Here is a 26,802-nt window from a genome sequence, read left to right on the forward strand (position 1 = left end):
ATAATTTTATAAAGATATGCTATTTCTGTGCCCTGTCTTTTTGGTTCTAAATAAATATATATAAAAGGATGTTGTTTTATACATATAAATCAGTATTTCTCTTAAGTATGTGGATACTTCACAGATATATAGTACAAGTTTCTAGTGAAAAGAGTACATCCTTATTAAACAGAGCTGGGTTTTTTTTAATTTACATGACCTAGATGTAGATTTTTCAAATATTCTATTGGCTGACTCTATCACTTGATTATTTGATAAGTTTTTGTCACTTTTTATCACTACTTAAGAAATTATCTTGGTGTTAAAAAAGAATAGAAAATGTGTTATGGTGGGTACTGTGAAATGTGTAACCTGATGATTCACAAACCTTTACCCCTGGGGCTAATAATACATTATATATTAATAAAAATAATTTTTTAAAAATAGAAAATATATATATAGGTTATTACAAGTAAAGAAAAAAAGATCCTACCTGTTTCAACCTCATGAAGAAAGTCTCCGTGAAAGTCTTCCTGCTGAAATACCAAAACCGCTCATTCGCAGGGTACACACGTACTACTGTCTCCAGAAGAAAGCGCACAGGCTCCACGACCTCTGTGACGACCATATCCACTGCCACCGTCATGTACACTCGCTTATCTGTGGCAGAAATTTACTGTGTGTCATGCTGGCTTTGTTGTTAAGTTTTCCCAAGAAGGTTCTTTCCAATCAGATTGTCACTTTCTGTGTTTAATTGTAAACATTATATTATAGCTTTGATTAAATAGATGACCACGTTCTCCAAGTATGTTTCTCAATACTCATGACCCTATCTAAATCAATGGTCAAAATCACCTCTGAAAACTTAATTTTCCTTCCCTGGATCAGGTTCTTAATATAAAAATTAGGTAAAATATTCAGAATATCTTTTAAACTAAAACTATCTTTCCAATTTCCCAGAATGCCTCTAGAAATTTATAGGATTTGTCCTTTTATCTTATAAAAAGGGATAGAAGAAATTATTCACTTTGGTGAGTTGCATGGAAAGAACTGTCAAATGAGAAGAGACTCTCAACCTTCACTATATTGTTTGTATTGGAACATGCTATTTAATGAATATTTAAATGTTGTGTGATTTAAGGGAAGTCCCTGGAGATCCGTCGGAATCCTCGTTCTCCCCTCAACACATGCTCAAGAAAGTCACTAAGGCTCTGATGAAATAGTTCTGTACAGTTACAGATCCGTATCAGAGCCTGGCAAGTAGTTTTAGGCACGAGTATAGTGCTATCAGTCAAAATTTCAGTTATTATTTAAAGTGTTTACTTGGCCACAGCCTTCCTTTAATAAGAATCTAGAATCTTCTGGGCTAGTGTCTATTGGTTTTCTTTAGTTTCAACATGATAGGTTGAAATATGGGTTTTATTTTATTTATCCTGCTTGAGATTCAGTGGGCAGGGGAATGGTTCTTTTTTTTTCTTTCTTTTTTTTTTTTCTTAAGTAGGCTCCATGTCCAAAATGCGGCTTGAACTCTTGACCCTGAGAATAAGAGTCTCACCCTCTGACTGAGCCATCCAGGCACCCCTCATTGGGTTTTTCAGTCTCTGGTTTGGCTAATCCATATCGTCATTTCTTTGTTAGTTTTGAAATATTTTTTTTTAATATTTTATTTATTTATTTGACAGAGAGAGAGAGATCACAAGTAGGGAGAGAGGCAGTCAGAGAGAGGGGGAGAAGCAGCTGAAGGCAGAAGCTTAACCCACTGAGTCACCCAGGTGCCCCACTTCTGAAGTATTTTTAAAATTCCCTTTGTCCAGCATTTTTAGTTCTCAGTTAAAGTTCAAATAAGCCCATCATTAGAAGAAACCTTCAACAATGTTTTTAAAAAAAAAATACAACATTTATACACATCAACTGTACTTCTATTAATATCAAATTCAACAAAAAATGATTACATTCTTTCTAAATAAATTCTACCTGCCAATTCAAGAGAAACAAGGATTCTCTAGACATTGTACTTTCCCTGGCAGGCCTTAAAAGTCCAAGGGGAGTACTGTCAAAGTTTAAGAGACAATAACACAAAACATAAAACAGAATACACAACTTGGCGATTTAGTAAAAAGATCCAAGACATTTCATCTCTAGAACTTCAACTTCCTCTGTAAAAAATCAAACTCTGATTCATGAATCCTCTGAGTAATTTATAATCTCAAGGATATCATTTGGAAATTTTAGAAATCAGGTGGTTTTTCTGCCTTATGAAATAATTTTACGTTTAAAATATATTATGTTGGGGCGCCTCGGTGGCTCAGTTGTTAAGCATCTGCCTTTGGCTCAGGTCATGATCCCAGGGTCGGGATCGAGTCCCACGTTGGGCTCCCTGCTCAGCGAAGAGCCTGGTTCTCCCTCTCCCTCTCCCCTGCTTGTGTTTCCTTTCTTGCTGTGTGTCTCTGTCAAGTAAATAAAATCTTTTTTAAAATAAAATAAAGTACATTATCTTTCGAGTAAGAATATTTTTTAAGACTTATTTATTTGAGAGAGAGAGCACACACATGCATGTGTACACACGAGGGGGAGGAGAGGCAAAGGGAGAAAATCCAAAGCAAGCTTCCCCTGAGATTGGAGCCCCACACAGGTTTGATCTCATAACCCAGGAGATCATGACCTCAAAAGAACCAAGAGCTGACCACCCAACCAAGCCCACCCAGGCACCCCAAGAATATTATTTTAATATAATATTATAGAAAGTTTATTTTAATAGAGGAAATAAACTTTAAAGTACATAATCCCTTAATAGAATACCAAACAGGAGCACCTGGGTGGGACAGTTGTTTGTGTCTGTCATTGCCCTCAAATAATTCTATGATAACATATGAAACACAAACACCAAATACTTTCTACGTAATCTAATAAAACTAATTCACATACCTTTGGGGTAGATTCGTTTGAACAGTGGACGTTTTCCCCATAAATGCATAAAGTATTAAAAAACTTTAAAATCTAGGGGTGGCTGGGTGGCTCAGTGGGTTAAAGCCTTTGCCTTCGGGCAAAGGGTCCTGGATCAAGCCCCGCATCGGCTCTCTGCTCGGCGGGGACCCTGCTTCCCTTCCTCTCTCTCTGCCTGCCTCTCTGCCTACTTGTGATCTCTGTCTGTCAAATAAATAAAATCTCTCAGGAAAAAAAAAAACTTTAAAATCTAAATGAGAATAACTTCACTTTAAATAAGCACTAGAATTTCAAAAAATGCAGCAAAACAACATTGACCATAACATAAAATTTAAAGCAAGTAATAATGAATCCTCTGAGAAAATTTACCTTTTGGGGTTTCTTCATTAAGTGCCAGAAATATTGGTATATTGGGGTTCCACATGCCAGTAATAACGTAAGCCCTCCCATCATAGCTCTTGCCCATGGATTCCTGGAAAAGTTCAGAGAGAAATGACTGAGAATATAAATATCAAGAAAATCAACATTTTAAGTTATATCTTACTTTAAGCAATCAAATTTATTAAAATTTGGACTTACAATCAAATGGGATTTTGGGGGGTAAAATTTTTGTCACCCTATGAAATTAAATTTTCTTACAGCTTTCCTCAGAGTTTCTATTTAGATGCCATACCTCTTGGCTAAAAGAAGGTACACCTTTATATGCTGACTCACAAAAGCAAATTGGTATGAAGTTATATTTAGGTTTATCTTAGGATGCTTGTCAAAATTTCACATATTTAAAGCATATGAGTATGACTAGTTTCTATTACAACTATAGAATAGATCTCACTGAAGATATTTTAACTGAACTAATAGCTAATCAAAGGAAAAGCAGTTAGTATTTTACTGCCATTTTAATTTATAATATATTCTTAAAATATTCATTTATTTTATCACAACACCTCTCAAATTTGAAACTTTTTGATCATCTATGTATGTGTACACTTTCTTACGATCCGTAATCAATGCTAGGAGACTAATAAAGGTTTGTAGTCAACACCCAAGTTGACCGTCTCCGTTTGACCTTTTTACTTGCTCCCCCCCTTCCCTTCTGTCCTCCCCTTCTTCATCTCTTCCACCCCTTAAGGTGTCCACCAGCGCACTCCTGACTCTGCTGAAGCAGCCAGCAGCTCCCACAGTGAAAGCAGAATCCCATACAGCTATGTGTATGTATTGGGGGGGGGGCAGTTAGAGGTGTTCCCATGGGAGAACAGCACACAGCATACAAGCATGCGCACATGCAAGAGACTGCTGTCTACAGTACTTTAAATTCTCTGTAGCCATTTTCTCATATTATGAAAAGAGTGATGAAAGGGTCAGATGAAAACAAAGAGAAAGCTTTTTTTTTCAATTTTACCCCCACACAGATGCTGGTGATTACAATGTCTATTTTCCTAGTGTATTGGTGGTCAGCTTGAGTGTAGGAACCCTGAGTTCTGGAGATAAAGTACACTCAAGGCCGTGGAAAGGACACTCACACAGCACCTTCACCACATTCATATATTCATCTTCATTCTCGGTCTCCATCTGTCTCTCCACGCCTTCCTCTCTCCCTCCCTCCCTATGCTTAATCCTCTCTACCTATCTCTTAATCCTCTCTACCTATCTAGACCCCCATTCAGATCGAGAATCTGGCCTCCCAAAAAGCCCAATCCATTTCTGGAAAGAGCTGTGCTGTGCTTGAGTCCAAAAAGATAGCTAGTCCAATCAAAATATTTCTTCCAATCGACAAATACAAAGCAAAATGGGCAGTTAGCAGTGGAGCTGTAAGATTTTAAGAAGTCAGGCCCTGACAGGTCACACATCAAATGAAGTGACAAGGTAACAGAAATTGTAAAGTAGGAAACACTATATAAAAAGCAGCAGAGTACTAGGAAACTGCTAATTGGTAAGAGAGAAATGGAGAAAACAAAAAATTCATTAAAAATAATCCTGGAGTCCAGATACAAAGGCACATACTGGGAGGCAGGAAGAAGGGAGGAAGAGTGAGGAACAAAGAGAGAAGAGCAGAGATGGGCAGGGAGGGAGAGAGGAGGAAAGGTAGGAAAAGGCGAAAGGAGAAAGGGAAGGTGAAGGAAGGAGAGAGAGAGATGGGGAAGGAGGTACAGAAAGAGGGGGGCAGAGCACCAGAGGCAGGAGCAGGGGTAGAAAAAGAGCAGGAGCCCAACCTATAAAGAGACTCAAAGAAAGATTAAGCCTCTGTGGGGAGGTGAGGCAAACAGAAGAGTCTAGATAGCAGGGTTCCATACGATTTCATGAAGATCAATAACCTCTCCTGTCTCTAAGGTGCTCTAAGTGCATCTTTGTCCCTTGTAACCATAACAGCCTAATTCAACAACCATAGCTTTATGTCTTTGTAGTCCTCACACCACCACAATAACACTGTCTTACACTTCAAAAGCCCTCAATACAAGTTTCTCCTCATCAAGTATGGCACTTTTGTTTCTGAACTAGACATTTCCATTATACAGACTGGCTTGCTCCCAATCTCTTATAAAGATAGTTCTTGGGGCTCCTGGGTGGCTCAGTCAGTTGAGTGTCTGACTCTCTTGGGGTCTGTGGGATCAAGCCCCAAGTCAGGCTCATACTCAGAGGAGAGCCTGCTTGAGGATTTCTCTCCCTCTGCCTCTGTCCCTCCCCTGCTCACTCTACCTTTAACTCTCTCTCTAAAATAAATACATCTTTAAAAAGAGAGAGAGAGAGAGATACTTCTTCAATTATCTTTGCTGAAGAGTTCCTCCTGACTCCTCTGCGCCTACCACAAGCAGGGCTGACAAAATCAGGAACAGCAGGTAAGGGACATCTGGACAACAAGTCTCTGTTCAAACTAGGCCAGGATGGAACCACTAGATGCCCTCCTCTTAGGAAAATAAATTAGGAAATACAGACAGAATGTGGCAGTTTGCAGTGGGAACATGGGCAGAAAAGCCATGAGGGAGAGGCCAGGGAATCACAGAGTAAGCCACAGATGAACTATTGTCAAGTAATGAGCAAGCTTAAGCTATGAGGTCAAGTAGGCAGATGGTGGGGTAAAGCAGACACATGGTGCTGAAAAGACATAACATACAGAAAAAGTTAAAAAAAAAAAAAAAAGTAAGTTCAGACTAATCCACCCATTCTTTAAGCAAATGCAAGTTTACTCTAAGTTGTGGTCTTTGCCTGTAAGTATCCAGCAGAGAAAACAAAACTAAATAATCCTGACTCTAGAGAACTAACAAGCTAATGTTTTCCAAAAACCAGTTGGTGACCCATTTGTGGATCCTAAAATCAACTTAGTACATTATGACAAGACTTTTTAATTAAGTAGAAGAAAAAAATAGCAGAGTTCCTTACACGTGTAAGGGGTAAGAACTGTTTCATGAAAATCTTATTGCTTTTTACACATACAGATTATGAGAGTTTACTGGATTACAGTGTAATCGTGTATATTTAACTGTGAGACCAGCTACTAGTCTAGTGTCAATAAATGGTTAATTGTAAAGATCCACAAACTATCTGAGGCATTTCTAGGACTTTTAAATTGCATTCCAGTTCCAAGAAACCTGCCTCTACTGAGTTTTCAGCTCTTGGTACCTTGCTGTTAGGCTTTCTCTAAGGGAAGCAAACTTTGCCACACAAAATCTATCTCTTTGGCATGTGGGTTATTTTAACGCTGCTTATTAAAAAAAAAAAAAAAAAAAATGCTGAGGAAGAACCTTTGACCTCCCCCTTATGGTCACCCTAGATAACAACAGTATAAAATAAAGTAGGTGAGGTAGTCAGGGAGAAAATGGGCAGTCTGTTTGTTAAAATTCCTATGTCCCATTGTTTCTGAGTGGTCTCACAAACACTTTTTTCATTTTCTTTGAATTATCTTCCTTCCCTCGAAGTCCTCAACTTCTAACCCTTCTCCTTAGCTTAGAATGGAATATAAGCCTCAGTTGTCTGACTGCCTACAGGCATCATATTCTTATGGAGCACCCATACATATGTAATTAAATTCAGTTTTCTCCTGCTAATCTGTCTCTTGTCAATTTAATTCCTAGACCAGCCAAAAGAACCTTGAAGGGTAAAGGAAAATCTTTCCTCACCAACAGTATTGAACATATTCTCACTACTAGAAGAAAACTGAATCTCTTATTTGTATCTCCCAAAACCCAATTTTATTTATAGAAGACTTTGTTTATATACTGTATATAATACTGTGTATATTTTGTTTATATACTCTCTCTCTCTCTCTATATATATATATATATATATGAGTAATCTAGCTGTTTGACTAGAAAATTAGTTTCACTTATAAATTGGACTTTCTCTTTCATGTAGATCTTATACTAAATTAAATGTATAAATTTATAAAAGGTCTCAATTCGGGGTGCCTGGGTGGCCCAGTGGGCTAAAGCTTCTGTCTTCAGCTCAGGTCATGGTCCTGGGGTCCTGGGATTGAGCCCCAACATCAGACTCTCTGCTCAGCGGGGAGCCTGCGTCTTCCTCTCTCTCTGCCTGCCTCCCTGCCTACTTGAGATCTCTGTCAAATAAATAAATACAATCTTTTTTAAAAAGTCTCAATTCATGTTACTAGAAAATATTCAAAGGGAAGAAAAGTCAGCATTGTTTAAAAATTATTCAAGATAAACAGAAAAGTCTCACAAATTCTAAAATTAAACATAATTGCAGGATTTTCCAAAATTTATCAGAATCAAGTGTAAGAAAGCGAAATTTGTTTTCTGAGTATTCCCATATTTGAATGAGTCAGAAGAATATCTTGCTCTAGAGGACAGAACTAAAACTAATTAGGCAAAGATATAAGGAATATGATTTCAAATGATTATAAAGAAATAACTTTGTAGTAACCAGAATTGTCCCATAGTCTTCATTATAAGTAATAAGTTCCTTTTTATGAAATGTAGTCTAGCCAAAGCTCAATAACCATGTATTAAAGATAGCACAAAGATCAATAACAAATCACAATTCTTGATAATTGCAGAAACAAACCCTTCCACTTCTACCAACTATTTGTTGAACAGAAGCTTCAGTGCTGACCAGCCCTTTGATTTCAATATGGACTCTTCAAAGAGGAGAACTGCTCTTCAAGTAAGACACTCAAGAACAAGGGGCCTCAGAAGTTCATGCCAATCTGTAACTCTATAATCTGCATTCAGGTTTTATTTTAAAAAAATCTCTGCCATGGTTTCACCTTAATCTTTTAAACTCTGAAAAACTCTAAGACCTAGGAACCTGTGTTATTAACTACCTCCTCATGGAATTTTCAGGACTCCAAAATGCTATGGCTTGCCTTAGGTAAAACCACCTGTATTACTGATATGTTGTAAAGAGGGATGGAAGAGAGGTGGCCCAATAGCTAATTCGTTTCACATTCAGTGTAACTTTTCGTGAAATGCTTCCTCTAGATCTCTGTGGCTCATTGTATCAACGCTAGGAGAGCACTTAACCCACTGCCATAGTTACATACTTAAGAGATCTGTTTTTTTAATCAAAAAATCTATAAACCCACAGATGCTAAGAGCTATGTTTTACCATATCTGTAAACCCAGCACTCCCCACAATGCCTGGCTCACAGTTATGTGCTTATGGCTGAATAAACCATTTTCCAGTAGCACCACTAGAAAATCAATGTGACATCAGCATGATATAACCTGAAGAAAAAGTTGATAGAATTGGTGCTATTTAATTGACATTTTCAACACTCAGCTGAAAAGATTAAAAATGTAGGGCTTGCTGTCACTAAATATAAAAATCCCAGTTAAGTCACTTTATATTTTACTATTTCATAGTTACTTGAAACTCTAAGATGACCTTCCTACAACATTTCTAAATCACAAAGTAAATATATTCATTAAGTGCAATATAGAAGGTATTTCTGTTTAAAAGTTAAGATAGTTTGCTATTTTTACATAAAATAACCAACTCTCAAATACATATTAACCTTTAAGAAAATTATTTAAATAAATACCACTCCTACAGTAAATATACTTTGCTAAGGACAGGTAATAAAGGAGCATAAATTCAGAAAGAGAAATGTTTTAAAGAAAACAAAAGCATTCATTACAGTACTCAAATTAATAACAGTGCATTAAAATAAATGAAAGGCACCATATTCACTCTGGATGTGCCTGTTATAATCATGTACTTGTTATTTTTGGCTCAAAGAAAAGACATCTTCCTAAGAACTCAGAGAGATGAATAAATGGACATTGCCACAACACTATCCTTTAATTTGCTTTCAATTTGCATATGAGTTTTTGGTAAAAATTTTTCTAAATATCTCCCTCATAAGTAACTTTAAGTTTGGGTTTCCAAAATTATTACTACCATACAGATGAAAGTTAGAAACAATTTTGACAATATGACAAATTTTAAAATAGAAAATACTTCTAAAATATAAATTAACTATCATCTATACTTGGTTAATGTGCTTAAGGTTATCATTACCATATCCAGTAAATGCATGTCACTGTTCTTCACGTTTCGACCTGGGCTTAATAACATTCCAAAACATCTGAAAACATTGGGGGGAAAAAAAAGGACAAATAAGGTATCAAGAATATACAGAAGCCCAGTGAGCAAAAAGCCTTTTTATAATAACTATACAATCTGACCTCTGTACTTAGAAATAACTTTGGTTTTTTAAAAGAAACACCACAAAAAATAATTAAGATACATAATAAAACAGCATAGAAATAAGTTATTTAAATTTCCAAATCTTTATTTCTGCATGTAAAAGATTACCAATGACCAAAAACTATAATAAAAATGGCCACAAATTACTGACTGAAACAAAATACAGTAGTAAAATATGAACTTGTTTCTAGATAGAAATGAAGCTTTATTTGCCTTAGAGTTATTTCAAACCTATAAGCCAAAATCAACTAACCCAATTAAATAGTAAAGGAGATTTAAAAAAATAACAAAACTGTGCTCACTCTTTGTATCAAGCCAGATTAACAGAAACAATTACCCTGGCCTTCAACACTCATTTTTCACTGAGTAGCCTGTTAATATTTATAATACCCTAACTTTGAAAAAAAAGTTATATGAAACTCATTACTAAATGTGCCATTATATTAGTGAAGATATTATCCAACATACTATACATAGGAATAACTACTTACTTTGTTCTGTGCTTCCTGATGCTACAGAAGCTTTAGGAATCCCATGGACTACATTCCTTATGACTTTATTTGTGAAGGATTTTCGTAAGGTTTAAATTCAGCTAAATCCAATATTTTTATATGTGTTAGATTATTATTAATTCTGCTTTTTAGTAAGAAAAGCAGAATCTAGAGAAACCCAACAACTTACTCAAATTCTCTTGCCTCTTAAATAACTCTTGTAAATCTAGAGACAATCTGATCTGACCTCTGTATCCCTCTGCCAACAACGCATACCCTCACTTACTAGAGTGTTTTTACTGTAGTTTTCCAACATTTAAAAGTATGCTATGGAATATTTCACACAGCAGTAGAGAATGTAAATAAATAAATTCTGCTAATATTTTTTAAATTTCAAAATACTGACAACTGACATGTCACTACATAATCTGATCCTTGTTATTTTCCAAAGGTTTACTTTTTTAGTAGTACATCTTGTTCTTCCATGAACAAGGTAAGACCTATCCCAATATGAGTCTAGTAAGTGGTAAAGCAATATATACTTCCTGTTAGTATTTGAGGATACTCAAACGCACGAGGATCTCTTTTGGCATCCAAATACAAGAGAGTAGATGAAAAGATAAAGTCACCGAGATCTGAAGATAACTTTCCAAACATATTACTATACCACTGAACAAAATGTGATATATACTGCCATACACTATTATCTATACGCTGCTATAATCTCCCAATGAACTCCTATAATAAACACCGCAAATTAAGTGTTAATTATGCAATTCATTGTACTCTCTCTTCTATCATTGCCTTAAATACTTGCTAAGCAAGAATAAAAAGTGAGGGGCACCTGGGTGGCTTAATGGGTTGGGCCCCTGCCTTCGGCTCAGGTCATGATCTCAGGGTCCTGGAATTAAGCCCCGTATTGGTCTCTCTGCTCAGTGGGGAATATGCTTCTCCCTCTACCTGCCTCTCTGCCTACTTGTGATCTCTGTCAAATAAATAAATAAAATCTTAAAAAAAAAAAAAAAAAGAATAAAAAGTGAATTCTTTTTTCAGATAAGAAATTTGGTCCCTCCAACTAAAAGGTCAGGTCAGTGAGGACAGAAGACTTCTCTCACATTCGCTTCATGTTTTGATTTGGCTTGTATCTCTCACGGTTTTTTGTGGGTTTTTTTGTTTTTTTTAAAGAACAATTTTCTATATTATAGAATTTTTAAGTTTCAAAACTATTATGTACTTACTGTAAAAAAGTTAATGGATACCAAAATGGAAAAAGAAAACATAAATTTATCCTTTTCTCTCTAATATCAGCCCCCTTAAAAATGAACATTAACAATTTAGTATGCATCCTCCCTACATTTCTTTTTGTTCTTGAAGACTTAAAAGATTTTTACCGTTTTGTTTGCCAAGCACTTGCAGGCAAATAATGAAATTGGTACAATTTTATATTTTTTTAATATTCCCATGTTAAACTCTATTGCAAAAAGAGTCTTGGAGGTTTAGGTTTTCCTTAAATGGCAACAGCTATCACTTTATTTTGATAATCTTTGATGTGGTGATCTTTTCCTGGGTTATAAATAAAAAATCCTGCCACCAGCGCAACTGGCTGGCTCAGTCAATTAAGCATAATGAACTCCTCTTGATTTTGGCTCAAGTCATGATTTCAGGGTTGTGAGATCAAGACCACATTCAGCACAGCATCTGCTTGTCCATCTCCCTTCCCCTCTCTTCCTTCCCTTACCCCCAGCTGTGCTCTCTCTTCTCTTTCTCAAACAAATAAAAATGAACACTTTTTTTTAGATTTTATTTATTTATTTATTTATTTGTTTGTTTATTTGAAAGAGAGAGAGAGACAGGGAGAGAGGGAACACAAGCAAGAGGAGTGGGAGAGGGAGACATAGGCTTCCTGCTAAGCAGGGACCCCAATTCGGGGCTTGATCCTAGGACCTCAGGATCATGACCCAAGCCGAAGGCAGACACCCAGTGACTGAGTCACCCAGGCGTCCCCAAAATAAACTCTTTAAAAAAAAAAATCCTGCAACCAACCAGTAGTGTGACCTTGGAGAAAGGACCTACCTCCCCCCCGTCACGTTTAAAAAAATATATATTTTATTTATTTGAAAGTGAAAGGCAGAAAGAGAAAGCACTAGTGGGAGACAGAGGGAGAGGGAGAAGCAGATTCTCCACCGACATGGGTTCAGGGTCCATCCCAGGGATGGACCCTGGGATCAAGAGCAGACACTTAATTGACCAAGCCACCAGATGGCCCAGCACCTAACCCCTTTGAGCTTCCACTTCCTCTTCTACAAAAATGGAAGAGGTATAATACATGAACTCAGAGGAGTTTTTCTGACATCAAAATTGCACAGTTTTTCTCTATAAAGCTGTATTAGTCATTTCCAAATTTATATTTCATTAAAGCACATCAGGTTTCCTATGGAGACAAGTAAGGTCTATTAGGGATAATGTGTCAGTAATTAGATATTATTAGTACCACAAACACCAAATGCGAATATTAAGTATTTCTTTGGGGAGGTCAAAGCATTCAACCTTTCCTTGTTAACTCTATAAATAATGTAGAAAACTGCCATCACACCTATTTTCTCAAGCAGCTCATAGTCTATTAGAGGAGGAAAATACAAGTAAATAGGGAACTAAAACCCGATATGGTAAGTTCTAGGATTAATGTAAATACAGAATGTTAAAAAAGCAGAAAAGAAACACACCCAACACTATAATACAGTACATAACAGACCTGACCAAAATTTGAAACCAAACCTCCTGAGAATGAGATGATAATGACAGTATATTAATATTATTAAATTATAGCATATATTTTTTAATTCCTTAAGTCAGACATTACTGTATTGCTGCATTTACATTTCAAAACAACCTGCATATGAGAAATGACAAGCTAGTTTTCATGAAGGTAGATGGAATTTGTCCGAACAACACAGGTAGTGAAAGGACTGGGATTCGAGTCCATGTCCATGATCCAAAACTGCAGATCTTTTACACATTGAACTCTATCACCTCCCTAGCCTATCAGGAAAGATTATCAACTCCCCATGTGACCCAGGGCAACTTACACACCGCAGCATCTCACTTTCCACATTTCTGAAATATAAGTGTTATTGGCTCACAAGTTCCCATATTCATGTAAAGGTGAAATGAAAGCCCTCAAGGTGAAGGTACACTGTGAACTATAAAGCAGAGCCCAATTACGAATTATTATTATAACTGCCACTACTATTGTTTTAGAGATAATATTTATTTACTTGAGAGACAGTGAGAGAGAAACAGTGCACAGAAGCAGAGGGAGAAGCAGACTCCTCGCTGAGCAGCTGGGGACTCAATCCCAGGACCCTGAGATCGTGACCTGAGCCCAAGGCAGACACCTAACCAACTAAGCCACCCAGGCCCCTAGTGCCACTATTATTAAAAAAAAGTTTAACTTTCCATAATACCTATGAGTTTTTACTCAAAACAGAGCTTTTTTTGGAACCTCCATACTGTTTTCCAGAGTGGCTTCCCCAGCCTGCATTCCCACCAACAGTACAGGAGTTGAAAATCGAGCTACCCTACGACCCAGCAATCACACTACTGGGTATTTACCCTAAAGATACAAACATAGGGATCCAAAGGGAAGTGCACCCCTATGTTTATAGCAGCAATGTCCACATTAGCCGAACTATGGAAAGAGCCTAGCTCTCCATCAACAGATGAATGGATAAAAAAGATGAGGTACATATATACAAAATGGAATACTATGCAGCCATTTTTTTAAAAAATGCAAAATCTTGCCATTTGCAATGACACGGATGGAACCAGAGGGTATTATGCTAAGTGAAATAAGTCAATCAGAGAATGACAATTATATGATCTCACTAATATGAGGAATCTGAGAAACAAGACAGAGGATCATAGGGGAAGGGAAGGAAAAATGAAATAAGTTGAAACCAGAGAAGGAGACAAACCATAAGAGACTCTTAATCTTAGGAAACTGAGGGCTGCTAGAGGGGTTGGGGGGGAAGGGAGGGGGTGGCTCGGTGATGGACAGGGGGGAGGAGGATATGTGCTATGGTGAGTGCTGTGAATTGTGTAAGACTGATGATGGACAGACATGTACCCCTGAGGCAAATAATACATTATATGTCAATAAGAAAAGCACTTTGAACAGTTTTTAATACCAAGTTAGCATCCATACAAACACCAAAACTCAGCGTATTTAGACTTAAGTGATAGAAAAAAGTGACAAAAACCAAAGATGATATGTTAATGCTCTGTAACAGCAAACTAAATTATTTTATTTTGCTTTCAGCCCATCAAGCGATTAGGATTCTATCTACCTCCATGAAGACTATGGATAAAAATGAAGAAGGGAAGAAAGGAAAAGAAAGGAGGCAAGTGTCTACCAATGTCAGTTAAGGAACACTGTCTCTTAACTAAACTTTTGCTGTTAAAAATGAAAAAGTGGGGGTGCCTGGGTGGCTCAGTGATTTAAGCCTCTGGTCATGATCCCAGGGTCCTAGGATCAAGCCCTGCATCGGGTTCTCTACTTGGCGGGGAGCCTGCTTCCCTCTCTCTCTCTGCCTGCCTCACTACACTGCCTACTTGTGATCTCTGTCTTTCAAATAAATAAATAAAATCCTTTTTAAAAGTGAAAAAGTGACAGTATGTCAGAAGAAGGTAAACAGAAACACAAAGAAAAGCTATAAGTCAATCATATTTTTTCAGAATATCCAAGAACATGAAAAGCTAAATTTTGTAAAAATTAGAATCCCGGTCAGTCTCACACTGAAGGAGTTAAAGCAAAAGACAGTTGAAAAAGCCAGGTGAGAAATGCTGGGATTGTTTTTCCCTCACTAACAGATGAAGCAGAGATAGATACACAGGCATTCCTCACTATGCGCAGTATGGGGAACCATTATAAGCTGAAATCGGGCAAAAGGATGTTATGATCAGTGAGGAAAATTATGATTGTTCTGCATCCTTTATTTTTGTCAAAACTTTAAAAACTCTTTGCTGTCAGTTTTAAGTACACAACTGATGGAGAAAAAAAGTAAAACTTATTTATTTAGTTCTTTGCGATTTAAAACACTTAGAAACATTGACAAAGTTTTTTATTTCTTCAGAAACAATTATTAAGACGAGTTTGAACAGAGCTTGCTTTTTCTCATGTAATTTACAACAAGAGTAAGCATTTTTTCTATGCCCTGGTAAAATTCATATTCTTTTCTAAGTTTGAATCAGCTTCCAATATTTTATCCTTTGCACTTTCAATGTTATAAAATATCTGAGGGTTCCTTTAATGTGAAGTTTTTGCTGGCATTTCCTCCAGGACATGCTTCCTTTTCATCACAAGCACTTTCCTTACTTATGCTGCTAAATTCATCCTCACTGCGTTCTCTGGCTGCCCATGCAGACGCCACTGAACAGTGGCAGTATCAACATTCCCAGGGTTCTATTTCTTTATAATTCCATTTACGTCTGATTCGAATCCTACAAAGTTTTTCATATACTGCAGTAAAAGTTCTGCCATGCCATATGCATACTATTCATTGTTGTTTCCTGTCATGATGCATGAATTTTTTTTTAATTTTATTTTTTTCAGTGTTCCAAGATTCATTGTTTATGCATCACATCCGGTGCTCCATGAAATACGTGCCCTCCTTAATACCCACCACCAGGCTCACCTATCCACCCACCTCCTCCCCTCCAACACCCTCAGCTTGTTTCTCAGAGTCCACAGTCTCTCATGGTTCATCTCCCCCTCTGATTTCCCCTAACTCACTTCTCTCCTTCTATCAATGTTCTCTGGGTTATTCACTGTGCTCCACAAGTAAGTGAAACCATGTGATAATTAACTCTCTCTGCTTGACTTATTTCACTCAGCGCAATCTCCTCCAGTCCCATCCATGTTGATACAAAAGTTGGGATTCATCCTTTCTGATGGAGGCATAATACTCCATATATGCACCATATCTTCCTTATCTATTCGTCTGTTGAAGGGCATCTTGGCTCTTTCCAGTTTGGCAACTGTGGCCATTGCTGCAATGAACACTGGGGTACAGGTGGCCCTTCTTTTCACTACATCTGTATCTCTGGGGTAAATACTCAGTAGTGCAACTGCAGGGTCATAAGGTAACTCTATTTTTAATTTCTTAAGGAATCTCCACACTGCTTTCCAGTGGCTGGAAACAGTGGCTGCACCAAGTTGCATTCCCACCAACAGTGTAAGAGTGTTCCCTTTTCTCCACATCCTCTCCAACACTTGTTGTTTACTGTCTTGTTAATTTTGGCCATTCTAACTCGTGTAATCTATACTTTCAATGATGTCCCGATCAAAATTCCACTGCCATTTTTCAAAGTACTGCAACAAACAATTCTAAAATTTGTATGGAACCAGAAGAGACCCCAAATTGCTAAGGAAATGTTGAAAAAGAAACACAAAACTGGGAGCATCACATTGCCTGATTTCAAGCTTTACTACAAAGCTGTGATCACCACGATAGCATGGTACTGGCACAGAAACAGACACACAGACCAGTGGAACAGAGTAGAGAGCCCAGGTATGGACCCGCAACTCTATGGTCAACTAATCTTCGACAAAGCAGGAAAAAATATCCAGTGGAAAAAAGACCGTCTCTGCAATAAATGGTGCTAGGAAAATTGGACAGCTAAGTATAGAAGAATGAAACTTGACCATTCTCTTACAGCATACACAAAGATAAACTTGAAATGGATAAAAGACCGCAATGTGAGGCAAGAATCTATCAAAATCCTAGAGGAGAACATAGGCAGTAACCTCTTCGACATTGGCCACAGCAACTTCTTTCAAGACATGTCTCCAAAGGCAAGGGAAACAAAAGCGAAAATGAACTTTTGGGACTTCATCAAGATCAAAAGCTTCTGCACAGCAAAGCAAACATTCAACAAAACAAAGAGGCAACGCACGCAACGGGAGAAGATATTCGCAAATGACAGTACAGACAAAGGGCTGACCATCCAAGATCTATAAAGAACTCCTCAAACTCAACACCCCAGAAAAACAGATAATCACATCAAAAAATAGGCAGAAGACATAAACAGACACTTCACCAAAGAAGACATACAAAGGGCTAACAGACACATGAAAAAATGTTCATCATCATTAGCCATCAGGGAGACTCAAATCAAAACACATTGAAATGCATGAATTTTTTTAAGATTACTTATTTGAGAAAGTGAGAGACAGCACACATACGGGAGGGGGGCATAGGAAGAGGGAGAGAATCCTCAAGCAGACTGCCCACTAAGCATGAAGCTCGATGCAGGTCTCGATCCCGGGATCCTGAGATCATGACCCGAGCCAAAATCAAGAGTTGGACACTCAACCAACCAAGCCACCCAGGCTCCCCACGTGATTGTGTTCAACTGCATGCTTATATCATATTTCTTCCAAACTCAGCTAAAGAAAATGCATGATATCCAGTCTTGGAAGTATCACTCCCTTTCAATGTGGCAACAAAATTCAAAATTTTGGCTTGAATGCTAGCAAAACTAGTTTTTTTTTTTTTTTTTTTTATTGCAGCCTTTAATCCAAAGTAGAAGTTAATGCTCCATTTCAACCCTAAGCAGCTTTCTATTCCTACTGAAACTTAAAGATGACAGAGTGACTTTATTGTGCTCTTTTTATTCACCAGACTTTTTCAGAACAGTTGACACCATTGCTTCATGCAGTGCCTAGAGCTCTTCCTATCTTCATTCTGCTGTCATCATTTCTAAATCTTCTAAGATCATATGCAATTTCACTTTCAGCATTAGCACTTTCATTTCTTTGCTGCACATTTAACACTGTTGGCCAATTCTTTGAGTTTATATATTTGGGGGAAATGTTATAGGTTTATCACTGAGAGATAAGGAGGCAACACAGTCACACACTTTGCTATCTGGGCGTGAACTAAGTAACAGATACACTATTACCATTTTCAACAGAATTTCAAGGAAGTGATGTGACTAGTTGCTGATCTTGAATTTATGTGGTGACTATAAACTAAAGAGTTAACAACAGAGTTTTCACTTTCTGCAATTACTCAAAATTAATATATCATGATAACAAAAATTTGAACCATGTGGCTGCAGGACTGCTTTTATTTAACTAAGCCAAAGTAAAATAAATTTGTGCATTATCATAATTACAAAACAAGGACTGCTTGTACATACACAAAAGTGCTAAAAATCTAGCCAAGGTTTTGCCTTCTCATGGTAGCAGTCTACCCTAATTCTACAGGCTGCTCTGATTTTCACTTATCATTCAAAACAGTCTCAGTAAAAATCATGATTGTGGTACTAGAGATAATACTGCCAACAGTAATAACAGCAAGTGTTTATTAAGCATTTATTCTGAGTCAGGGACTATTCCAAATATTTTACAGGTATTATCTAATTTTTCCTCCCAAAGTTCTTAAGAAGTATTATTCACCATCTACAAATTAGAAACCGAAGCACAGAGAAGTTAAATAACATGGCCACAGTCACTGTAGAGCCAGGACTAAAACCCAGATGAAGGACTCCATAGTTGGTGATCTTAAAAATTTTACTAACTTCAGAGCCCTCAGTCACAGGAAGAAGTCTCTCCATTAGGTTTTATAGTTATCAGCAAAAGAGGTTTAAAAAACTAGTTGTTTTTTTCTCTCCATTCTTCAGGTGGGAAATTTTTATAGTTTTCCCCTCAGATTACCTGGAATACTAGGACAGATCACCAGGGAAAAAATAAAATAGATGCCTGGGAATGCCTGGGTCAGCATCTGCCTCCTGATTTCAGCTTAGGTCATGATTTGAGGATTGCGAGATTAAGCCCTGCCACAAGGGCACAACGTAGAGTCGACCTGAGATTCTCTCTCCCTTGCCCTTTGCCCCGCCCTCCTCTCATGCTCTCGCATGCGCACTCTCTCTCGCTCTCAAATAAAATCTTTTTTTTAATATTTAAAATAGATACTTAGGACTGTTTTAGATCTGCTACCAATGAAAAGAATTTAATCCACAAAGAGGTTATAGAAGAAGAGATTATTTTTTTTTAAAGATTTTATTTATCTGACAGACAGAGATCACAAGTAGGCAGAGAGGCAGGCAGAGAGAGAGGGGGAAGCAGGCTCCCTGCCTAGGAGAGAGCCCGATGTGGGGCTCACTCCCAGGACCCTGGGATCATGACCTGAGCTGAAGGCAGAGGCTTTAACTCACTGAACCACCTAGGCGCCCCAACACTCTCTTCCCTCCAACCCCCACCACTGATCTTTTTACAGTTTCCATAGCTTTGTCTTTTCTAGAATGTCATACATCTGGAACCAGAGTAGTCTTTTCAGATTGACTTCTTACATAGCAATATGCATTTCAAGTTCCCCCTTTCCATGGCTTGACAGCCCACTCCTTTCTAGTGATTATTCCATTCCCTGCATGTATCTTGGTTTGCTTATTCATTCACTTATTAAAAGTCATCTTGGCTGCTTCCAACTCTGGGCAATTATAAATAGAGCTGCTATAAACAAATGAACAAGCAAACAAATGCCAAATGAAGATCTTAAATTGTGGATACATATAAAAATTTGCAATTCAGAAGAGACCTCAGGTTGAGATTAAAAATTTGAAAGTCATTCATTTGTAGATATATTTAAAGTCCTATATATGAAGAGACCGGATGAGGTAACTAAGGAGAGAGTGTGGTAGAGGAAAGACTACTGAACTAATGTCATCAAGAAGGAAAAAACTGAATAAAATCTACTATACAAGTAGAAAGTTGGCCAAGAACATGGACATTTCATCCAGAGTAATAAGAGAAAAGGCAGAATATGTAGTACAGATGAGAAAATTAGTATAAAAGGTGATGGTAATATCAAAAGTTCTAGGGCGCCTGGGTGGCTCAGTCATTAAGCAGCTGCCTTCAGCTCGTGTCATGGTCCTGGGGTCCTGGAATCGAGTCCCATGCTGGGCTCTCTGCTCAGCAGGAAGCCTGCTTCTTCCCTTCCCATTCCCCTCACTTGTGTTCCCTCTCTCACTGTCTCTCTGTCAAATAAATAAAATCTTAAAAAAAAAAAAAAGTTCTACTACTGTTTCTGTTATCGTCAATAAGAGATCACTGGTTCAGAGTAAACGTGGTAGAAGACATGGTGGACACTTAAAGAGCAGGTGTGAAACAGCCTAAGAAAGAGATGAAATAGCTTGTCCAGTAAAATGAAATAGGGATGCCAGCAACACAAATGTACACCTGAGGCTATGGTCATGAACCTCGCGTGACGCCAATCAGCATGGCTGTTTATCTGTTACTTCCCCAGCTGCATTCAATTCTAACAGGTGTTGCTACAAAGGAGCAGAAAGCTTAGAGATGGCAATATGCCAGGCGAGTAGAAAAATGGAAAAGAGAATAAGGGAGATGTGGGAGTATAATTTATAAAGATAGATAATGAAATCTAAATTAGGACAGAGATAAGTAAAAAAACCAAACATGAAGCGAGTGAGTGAAGGACAGCAAATCATGATGGGACCACAGATTATTAGTCTCAGTGAGATCAAAGAATTAATGGACTTGAGAAAATGAGAATGAATTAGAGAGATAAAAGGTAGTGATCAGACAGTGGGATACCTTATATTGAGACTATGAAGGGAGTGCGGTCATTGGTAATGACAAATTCCAGAGTATGATGGTGGAAGTAGATAGTCGAGGAAGGGAGAAAAGGTCTGTAGACAAGAAGAAGTCAAGAAACTAAGAAGCTAGGTTATTAGGAAAATCATCTGCATAGATACTGAAACTGCCAAAACTTAGGATAAGCCTAATAATTAGAGAATGATAGAGAGCCAGGGGCTAAAATCTTCAAAGAATGATGCAAATCCCAAGAATATGTAGATAACTGCGACAAGAGAGGCTGGGAGATGGGAAAGTCTAAGAGCATCAACTTCAAAGCTGTGAGTTTTCAAAGAGGGAAGAGGAAAACAGTCCAGAAGGAGCAGGGACATGCAAGAAGGATACGCATACATCTCCAGGCCAAAGATACAGGGATGGGAGGAGAGGAAACAGCCATCGCTCAAAAAGATTATAAAGGAAGCAGCAGACTCAGTTGAAAGCCCAGTTTGTATAAAGTGAAGGTAACATTCAGAAATCAGGTTGAGAAAGAGGGTAACTGTGCTGTGATGCGTTATGAGTTCCAGAGTGTAGAATGGAATGTTCCAGAAGCTGGGTAAAGGTGGAAGATGAGATTCAGAAGACAGGATATCCAGGGGATCAGGATTTGAGTACTGATGGAAAATCCAGGAGTCCTGGACTTCTTACAAGGCCTGAAAGAAACAGGCAAAACAAAACAAACAGATTTCAGCGAAGTTGAAGACTGAGGATGAGAAGAAGGAGGGTCTTGGCAAGAGCATGTAGAGCTCTGGAATACCATTTTAGTCCAGTTCAGGACAACCAAGGTGCACGAGTCAAGGAAGGGGCAGTACTACCAGAGAAATATGGACAACCTTTCCTATTATTGATGGAGGGCAGGGTAGGAATGGGAACAGAATATATGAGTGTGGAGGAGTTTTGACTTGAAGGGCGTCAAGGAAAGATAACTACTTCTGGGTATCCAAAAACACACTGGATTAATGAGTCTGCAGAATTGTAAACCTAAAACCGTATCTACTGTGCATTAGTTCATAACCTCATCTCACAAATGCTACTGCTCCCTAAAAGACAAGATCCAAAACAGCTGTCCTATAACCACATAAAGAGACCTTCAAGTAGGCTAATGCTCATTTTCTACAATCAATAAAAGCTACATACACATACACCCCCCAAGGAAGAAAATAGTTAATTTTAAATGTGATCCTTACATGAAAAACTAGCCACAACAAAATGCTCTTGTGTTGGGAGTTATCAAGACCACTCCAGGTTGGAAGATTTGCTAGGAGGACCCCAGGACTCAGCACTGAGTTGTACTCTTGACGATGATTTATTAGAGTGAACAGACACAAAGCAAAATCAGCAAAAGGAAAGGTGCACAAGGTGAAGTTCAGAGTCCTCTCCCTGTGGATTCACTGAGGACACATTTAATTTCTCCAGCAATGAGTTGTGACATGTGTGAAAAGATGTTTACCAGAGAAAGTCAGAGACTCAGTGTCCAAGGGAGCTGGTCACACAGGCATCCTTTGGCTGGGACATAACAACATTCCAGTTTCCAGAAGAAAAGCAAGTGTTCAGCATAAATCATGCTGTTTCTACAAACAGTTTAGGCACTCACCAGTTCTGGGAATGGTGGGACCCTTCCTGAAATCCAAGTTTTCAGATGGCTTTCAAGAACCAACCCTACAATTCCTACATTTAAGAACAGCAATTTCAGCTCCACTTCTGTAGAGCTCTATCTTAATATTTACATTCTAAGTAAGGAGAACTTTAATATAATACAATGTCATCTGTGTGTAAAATAATATAGATTCCTCAGGAGCTCAATTCCATTTAAAAGGCTTAAATCAAGTGATATTAAGCTTTGATTAGTTATCAAAAGAATAACAATCTTCTACAGTACAGTGGAATAATGAAGTAACTCATCAAAATATATGAACTTTAAAGGAAACATGTGAATACCCACATGAGAGGGGCATCTGGGTGGTGCAGTCAATTAAGCATCTGACTCTCGATTTCAGCTCAGGTCATGATTTCAGGGTTGTGAGATCAAGACCCACGTCCAGCTCTGCGCTAGGCATGCCGCCTGCTTAAGATTCTCTCTCCCGGGACACCTGGGTGGCTCAGTTGGTTAAGCAACTGCATTCGGCTCAGGTCATGATCCTGGAGTCCCGGGATCAAGTCCCGTATAGGGCTCCCTGCTTAGCGGGGAGTCTGCCTCTCCCTCTGACCCTCCCCCTTCTCATTCTCTCTCTCTCTCTCTCTCAAATAAATAAAATCTTTAAAATAAAACTTAAAAAAAAAAAAAAGATTCTCTCACCCTAGGGGCATCAGGGTGACTTCATGGGTCATGGTCCCAGGGTCTTGGGACCAAGGCCTGCATCGGGCTCCCCGCTCAGCAGGAAGCCTGCTTCTTCCTCTCCCACTCTCCCTGCTTGTGTTTCTGCTCTCACTGTGCTGTGTCTCTCTCTGTCAAATAAACAAAATCTAAAAAAAAAATTCTCTTCCTCTCCTTCTGCCCCTTCACCCCCCCTTTAAAAAAAAAAAAGAAAAATCATGAGAATAAAAGGGATGAGGAAACATTAAAACACAGTCAAACTAGAAAAAAAAACAAATTAATATTTAAAGTACAAATACAAGACTTCACATATAACTTAACTTTTGTTGACTGCCTAATGTCCTACTAAATAAAAATAACATTTTATGTACTTCTTCCGCCCTCGTCTCTTCAAATGAAACAAAGATCTTTAAAAGAGAAAAAAACAACTTTCATTATAAAGAAGGATAAAACATTAGTATTTAAGCTATGCTTACTAGTGACAAAATCATTGTATTTACAGATACTTAATCCCTCTCCTTGCACCTTCCCACAAAAATAAGTCATACAGAAGAGTCAAATGAAAAACACTCAGAATGAAAATGGGCATATCGCAAAAGTCATTAAATAGTTTTTATCCTTGCCATTATCACTATTATGAAAGCAAAAAAAAAAATTAAAAAAAAGTAAAAAAGAAAAACAAAGCCAAGAAAAAAGAAAAAAAAAACCACAAAAAACAAAACAAAACAAAACAAAAAAACCTATCTAAAATAACCAGGAACACCTGGTGGCTCAGTCAGTTAAATGTCTGATTCTTGATTTCAGGTCATGATCTCAGGGATCATAATGTCAAGCCCTGCATCAGACTCCACACTGAGTGTAGAGCCTGCTTGAGATTCTCTCCCTCTCTCTCTCTCTGTTCCTCCACCCCCTTAAAAAAAAACAAAAACCTATCTAAAATAACAATTTTCTTCCCAGCCCCCACCCTGCCCAGAAATGTATTTACAACTTCACCTATGGGACTGGTTGATCTTACCAGGTATTAATTCAATTAGCCAGTCAAAGTCCAATTAGGAGAGAAAACACAATCATTTGAACAGGGAAAGTTTATTATCAAGAATTACTAACTATAATAGGAGAGTAACAGTAAAGAGAATTCTAAAGAATACCTCAAGCCTAAGGGAGAGTACACCAGGAAAGAGTACTTGGGAGGAGGATCCTCTCCCTACAGCTGGTATTCTATCCTTACTAGAGAAAGTCCAACTGCAGTACAGTGGATGGCAAAGTTTGCTGGACTGAGCTGGGCCACAAGCAAACAGGAAACAGCCCACGTCAGTGCAGGCAGCCAAGTCTGCCAGTACATGAACAAAAGCAATCAGAGCTCCCAGAGCCAGCTCACTGATAGAATGGTGTGAGGGCTGAGGCCCACAGGAAGAACGTGCTGAGCCAGGATCGGGATTCTGAGCTCGAGGAGGGAGTGTGTGCACTGGCTGCACAGCTGGAACACACCACTGGATGTCCCAGAATCTTAACAGCAAGGAGCAAGAAACCACCACAGCACACCAGAACCAAAGATCTGTCCCCCAGCAGTGTCTCTCTATCACCCTCTACTGGCTCAATATAATATTGTGCTTCCTGCAAACTTTGCTCCACCAAAAATAAAAGAGGGTAGATTTGGAACCAAGAGATAATAAATTGATAACTGGCAGAGGATACAGTTAAAATACCCCACTTCTCCTAATTAGAACCCTAGTTTTGGGATGCCTGAGTGGCATCGGCCTCTGGCTCAGGTCATGATCTCAGGGTCCTGGGCTCCCTGGGAGTCAACATCTCCCTCTGCTTCTCTCCCCACTAATGCACCCACAGTCTCACTCTCTCAAATAAATGAAGAAAATCTTGGGGAAAAAAAGAACCCTAAATTTCTTAAACCAACGAATTAAGTTATTTTCTAATGTAAGTTGAGAATGTAAATTAGTTTATCCACTATGGAAAAATATGGATGCTCCTCTAAAAATTAAAAACAAATCTACCATACAATCTGAAAATCCCATCTCTGGGTATACAACCACGGAAATGAAAATAGGATATCAAAGAGATAAAATGCACTCCCATGTTCACTGCAACATTATTCACAACAGCCAAGATATAAAAACAACCGAAATGCTTGTCAGTGGATGACTGGATCAAGAAGATGTGGTACAGGGATCCAACGGGATATTATTCAGTCTGGAGGAAAAAAGAAATCCCACTATGTGTGACAACAGAAATGGACTTGAGGACACTATGTTAAGTGATATAAACGAGGAAAAGAAAGACAAATACTGTATGATCTAAACTTATATGTGGAATCTAAAAGAGCCAAACTCATGAAAGCAGGTCATAAAAGGATGGTTATCAGGAGATGGAGGGGGGAACAGGAAAGATGCTGTTTAAGGACACACACTTGCAACTAGTAGTAAGTAAGGCCTAGAGACCTAATGTACAACACAGTGAGTATAGACAACAAAACTGTATTATCATCAAACTTGCTAAGAGACGAGATCTTACGAAAAAGAAATTATAATTATGTGATGTGATAGAGGTGCTAACTATTGCTATGAGGGCAACCATAGCACAACATATAAATACATCAAAGAAAGAAAGAAAAGAAAACTCAAAGAAGACAGCTGAGTAAGTTCAGAGAACAGCTTTTAAAATATTATGGAGGGGTGCCTGGGTGGGTTGGTTGGGCATCTGGCTCTTGATTTTGGTTCAGGTCATGATCTTGTGGTCATGAGATCCAGCCCCACACTGGGCTCCAAGCTGGGCATGGGGGCCTGCTTGGGATGCTCTCTCTCCCTCTCCCCTGCCCCACTCAAGCTCACTCATGTGCACACGTGCTCTCTCTCTCAAAATAAACAAACAAAATAAAATATTACCAAGACTTCTGGTCACCCCACCAATTTTTTCTCATTTTAGGATGGAGAAGAATGATATCCTTTAAGAAAAATTATTAGAATATCTAAAGCTTTTGATTTCATAATCATAATTGTATATCTTTCCATAAAAGATATAAATCATAATTTTATATCTTTCCATAAAAGATATAAATCAAACTAACATCTAGGCAGCCTGAAGTCAGTGACTTGAACTTCTTTCTAAATAAAACAGTAACTTGCTAGAGTGAGGATAAAAATAAATCCTAAGTAAATCCAGCAAAAGACCTTCAGAATGGTCAAACATCAAATTAGATCAGCCCAAAAATAATAAACAGTTGAAGTTCTACCATTCCCCAAGTCCAGTAGTATCAAATAATATTGGAAAATTATTCTGAGAGAAAAAGAGCCCCAGGTGGTTTTTATTTTCAGTACTCCTTAGCTTGGAAATCTTTCCCTCCAGAAAATAACACAAGGAAAGGTACCTGTCAATCACTCATGCTATGAAGTATGGCACTTAACACGTGAATTTCTCATCATATGGTTTTCACTGTAAGCCAGCAAGCACAAATTAAGAAGCGAGGCAGCATATACTACCAAAACCAGTACATCTCTGAATCACTCCACAAATGATCAAACTACCTTCTGTTAATGATGTGTTATGTATTTTTTAAAGTATATGTAATGGTTGTAATTCCCCCAAATTAGGATCAAAGTGACTCATGGAAATCCCTTTTTGCTCATAGTGTGGCCCACGTTACTCAGTACAAACAGAGTTATATGCTTATGACAAATCTAGTCATTACATTCTGCTTGCTGTATCAATATTTCATTTTGATTCACATAGCAAGCATCAAGGCAGATCCC

The 26,802-nt window shown here is 38.1% G+C and overlaps 1 protein-coding gene across 4 annotated transcripts in view; it reads right to left on the reverse strand.

Annotated features, from left to right (window-relative positions):
* The window catches only part of RABGAP1L (RAB GTPase activating protein 1 like), a 765,821-nt gene that overhangs the window by 626,985 nt on the left and 112,034 nt on the right, over positions 1 to 26,802 (reverse strand). For all 4 annotated transcript variants that reach the window (XM_082704397.1, XM_082704401.1, XM_082704402.1 and 1 more), the window contains exons 8-10: positions 9,397 to 9,463; positions 3,292 to 3,394; positions 473 to 639 (exon numbers count right to left, since the gene is read on the reverse strand). In XM_082704397.1, coding sequence (XP_082560523.1) covers positions 473 to 639; positions 3,292 to 3,394; positions 9,397 to 9,463 — 337 coding nt within the window. The remainder of the gene's footprint in view (positions 1 to 472; positions 640 to 3,291; positions 3,395 to 9,396; positions 9,464 to 26,802) is intronic.

The sequence above is a fragment of the Mustela nivalis genome (assembly GCF_964662115.1).
Source record: "Mustela nivalis genome assembly, chromosome: 16".
NCBI classification, from domain to species: domain Eukaryota; kingdom Metazoa; phylum Chordata; class Mammalia; order Carnivora; family Mustelidae; genus Mustela; species Mustela nivalis.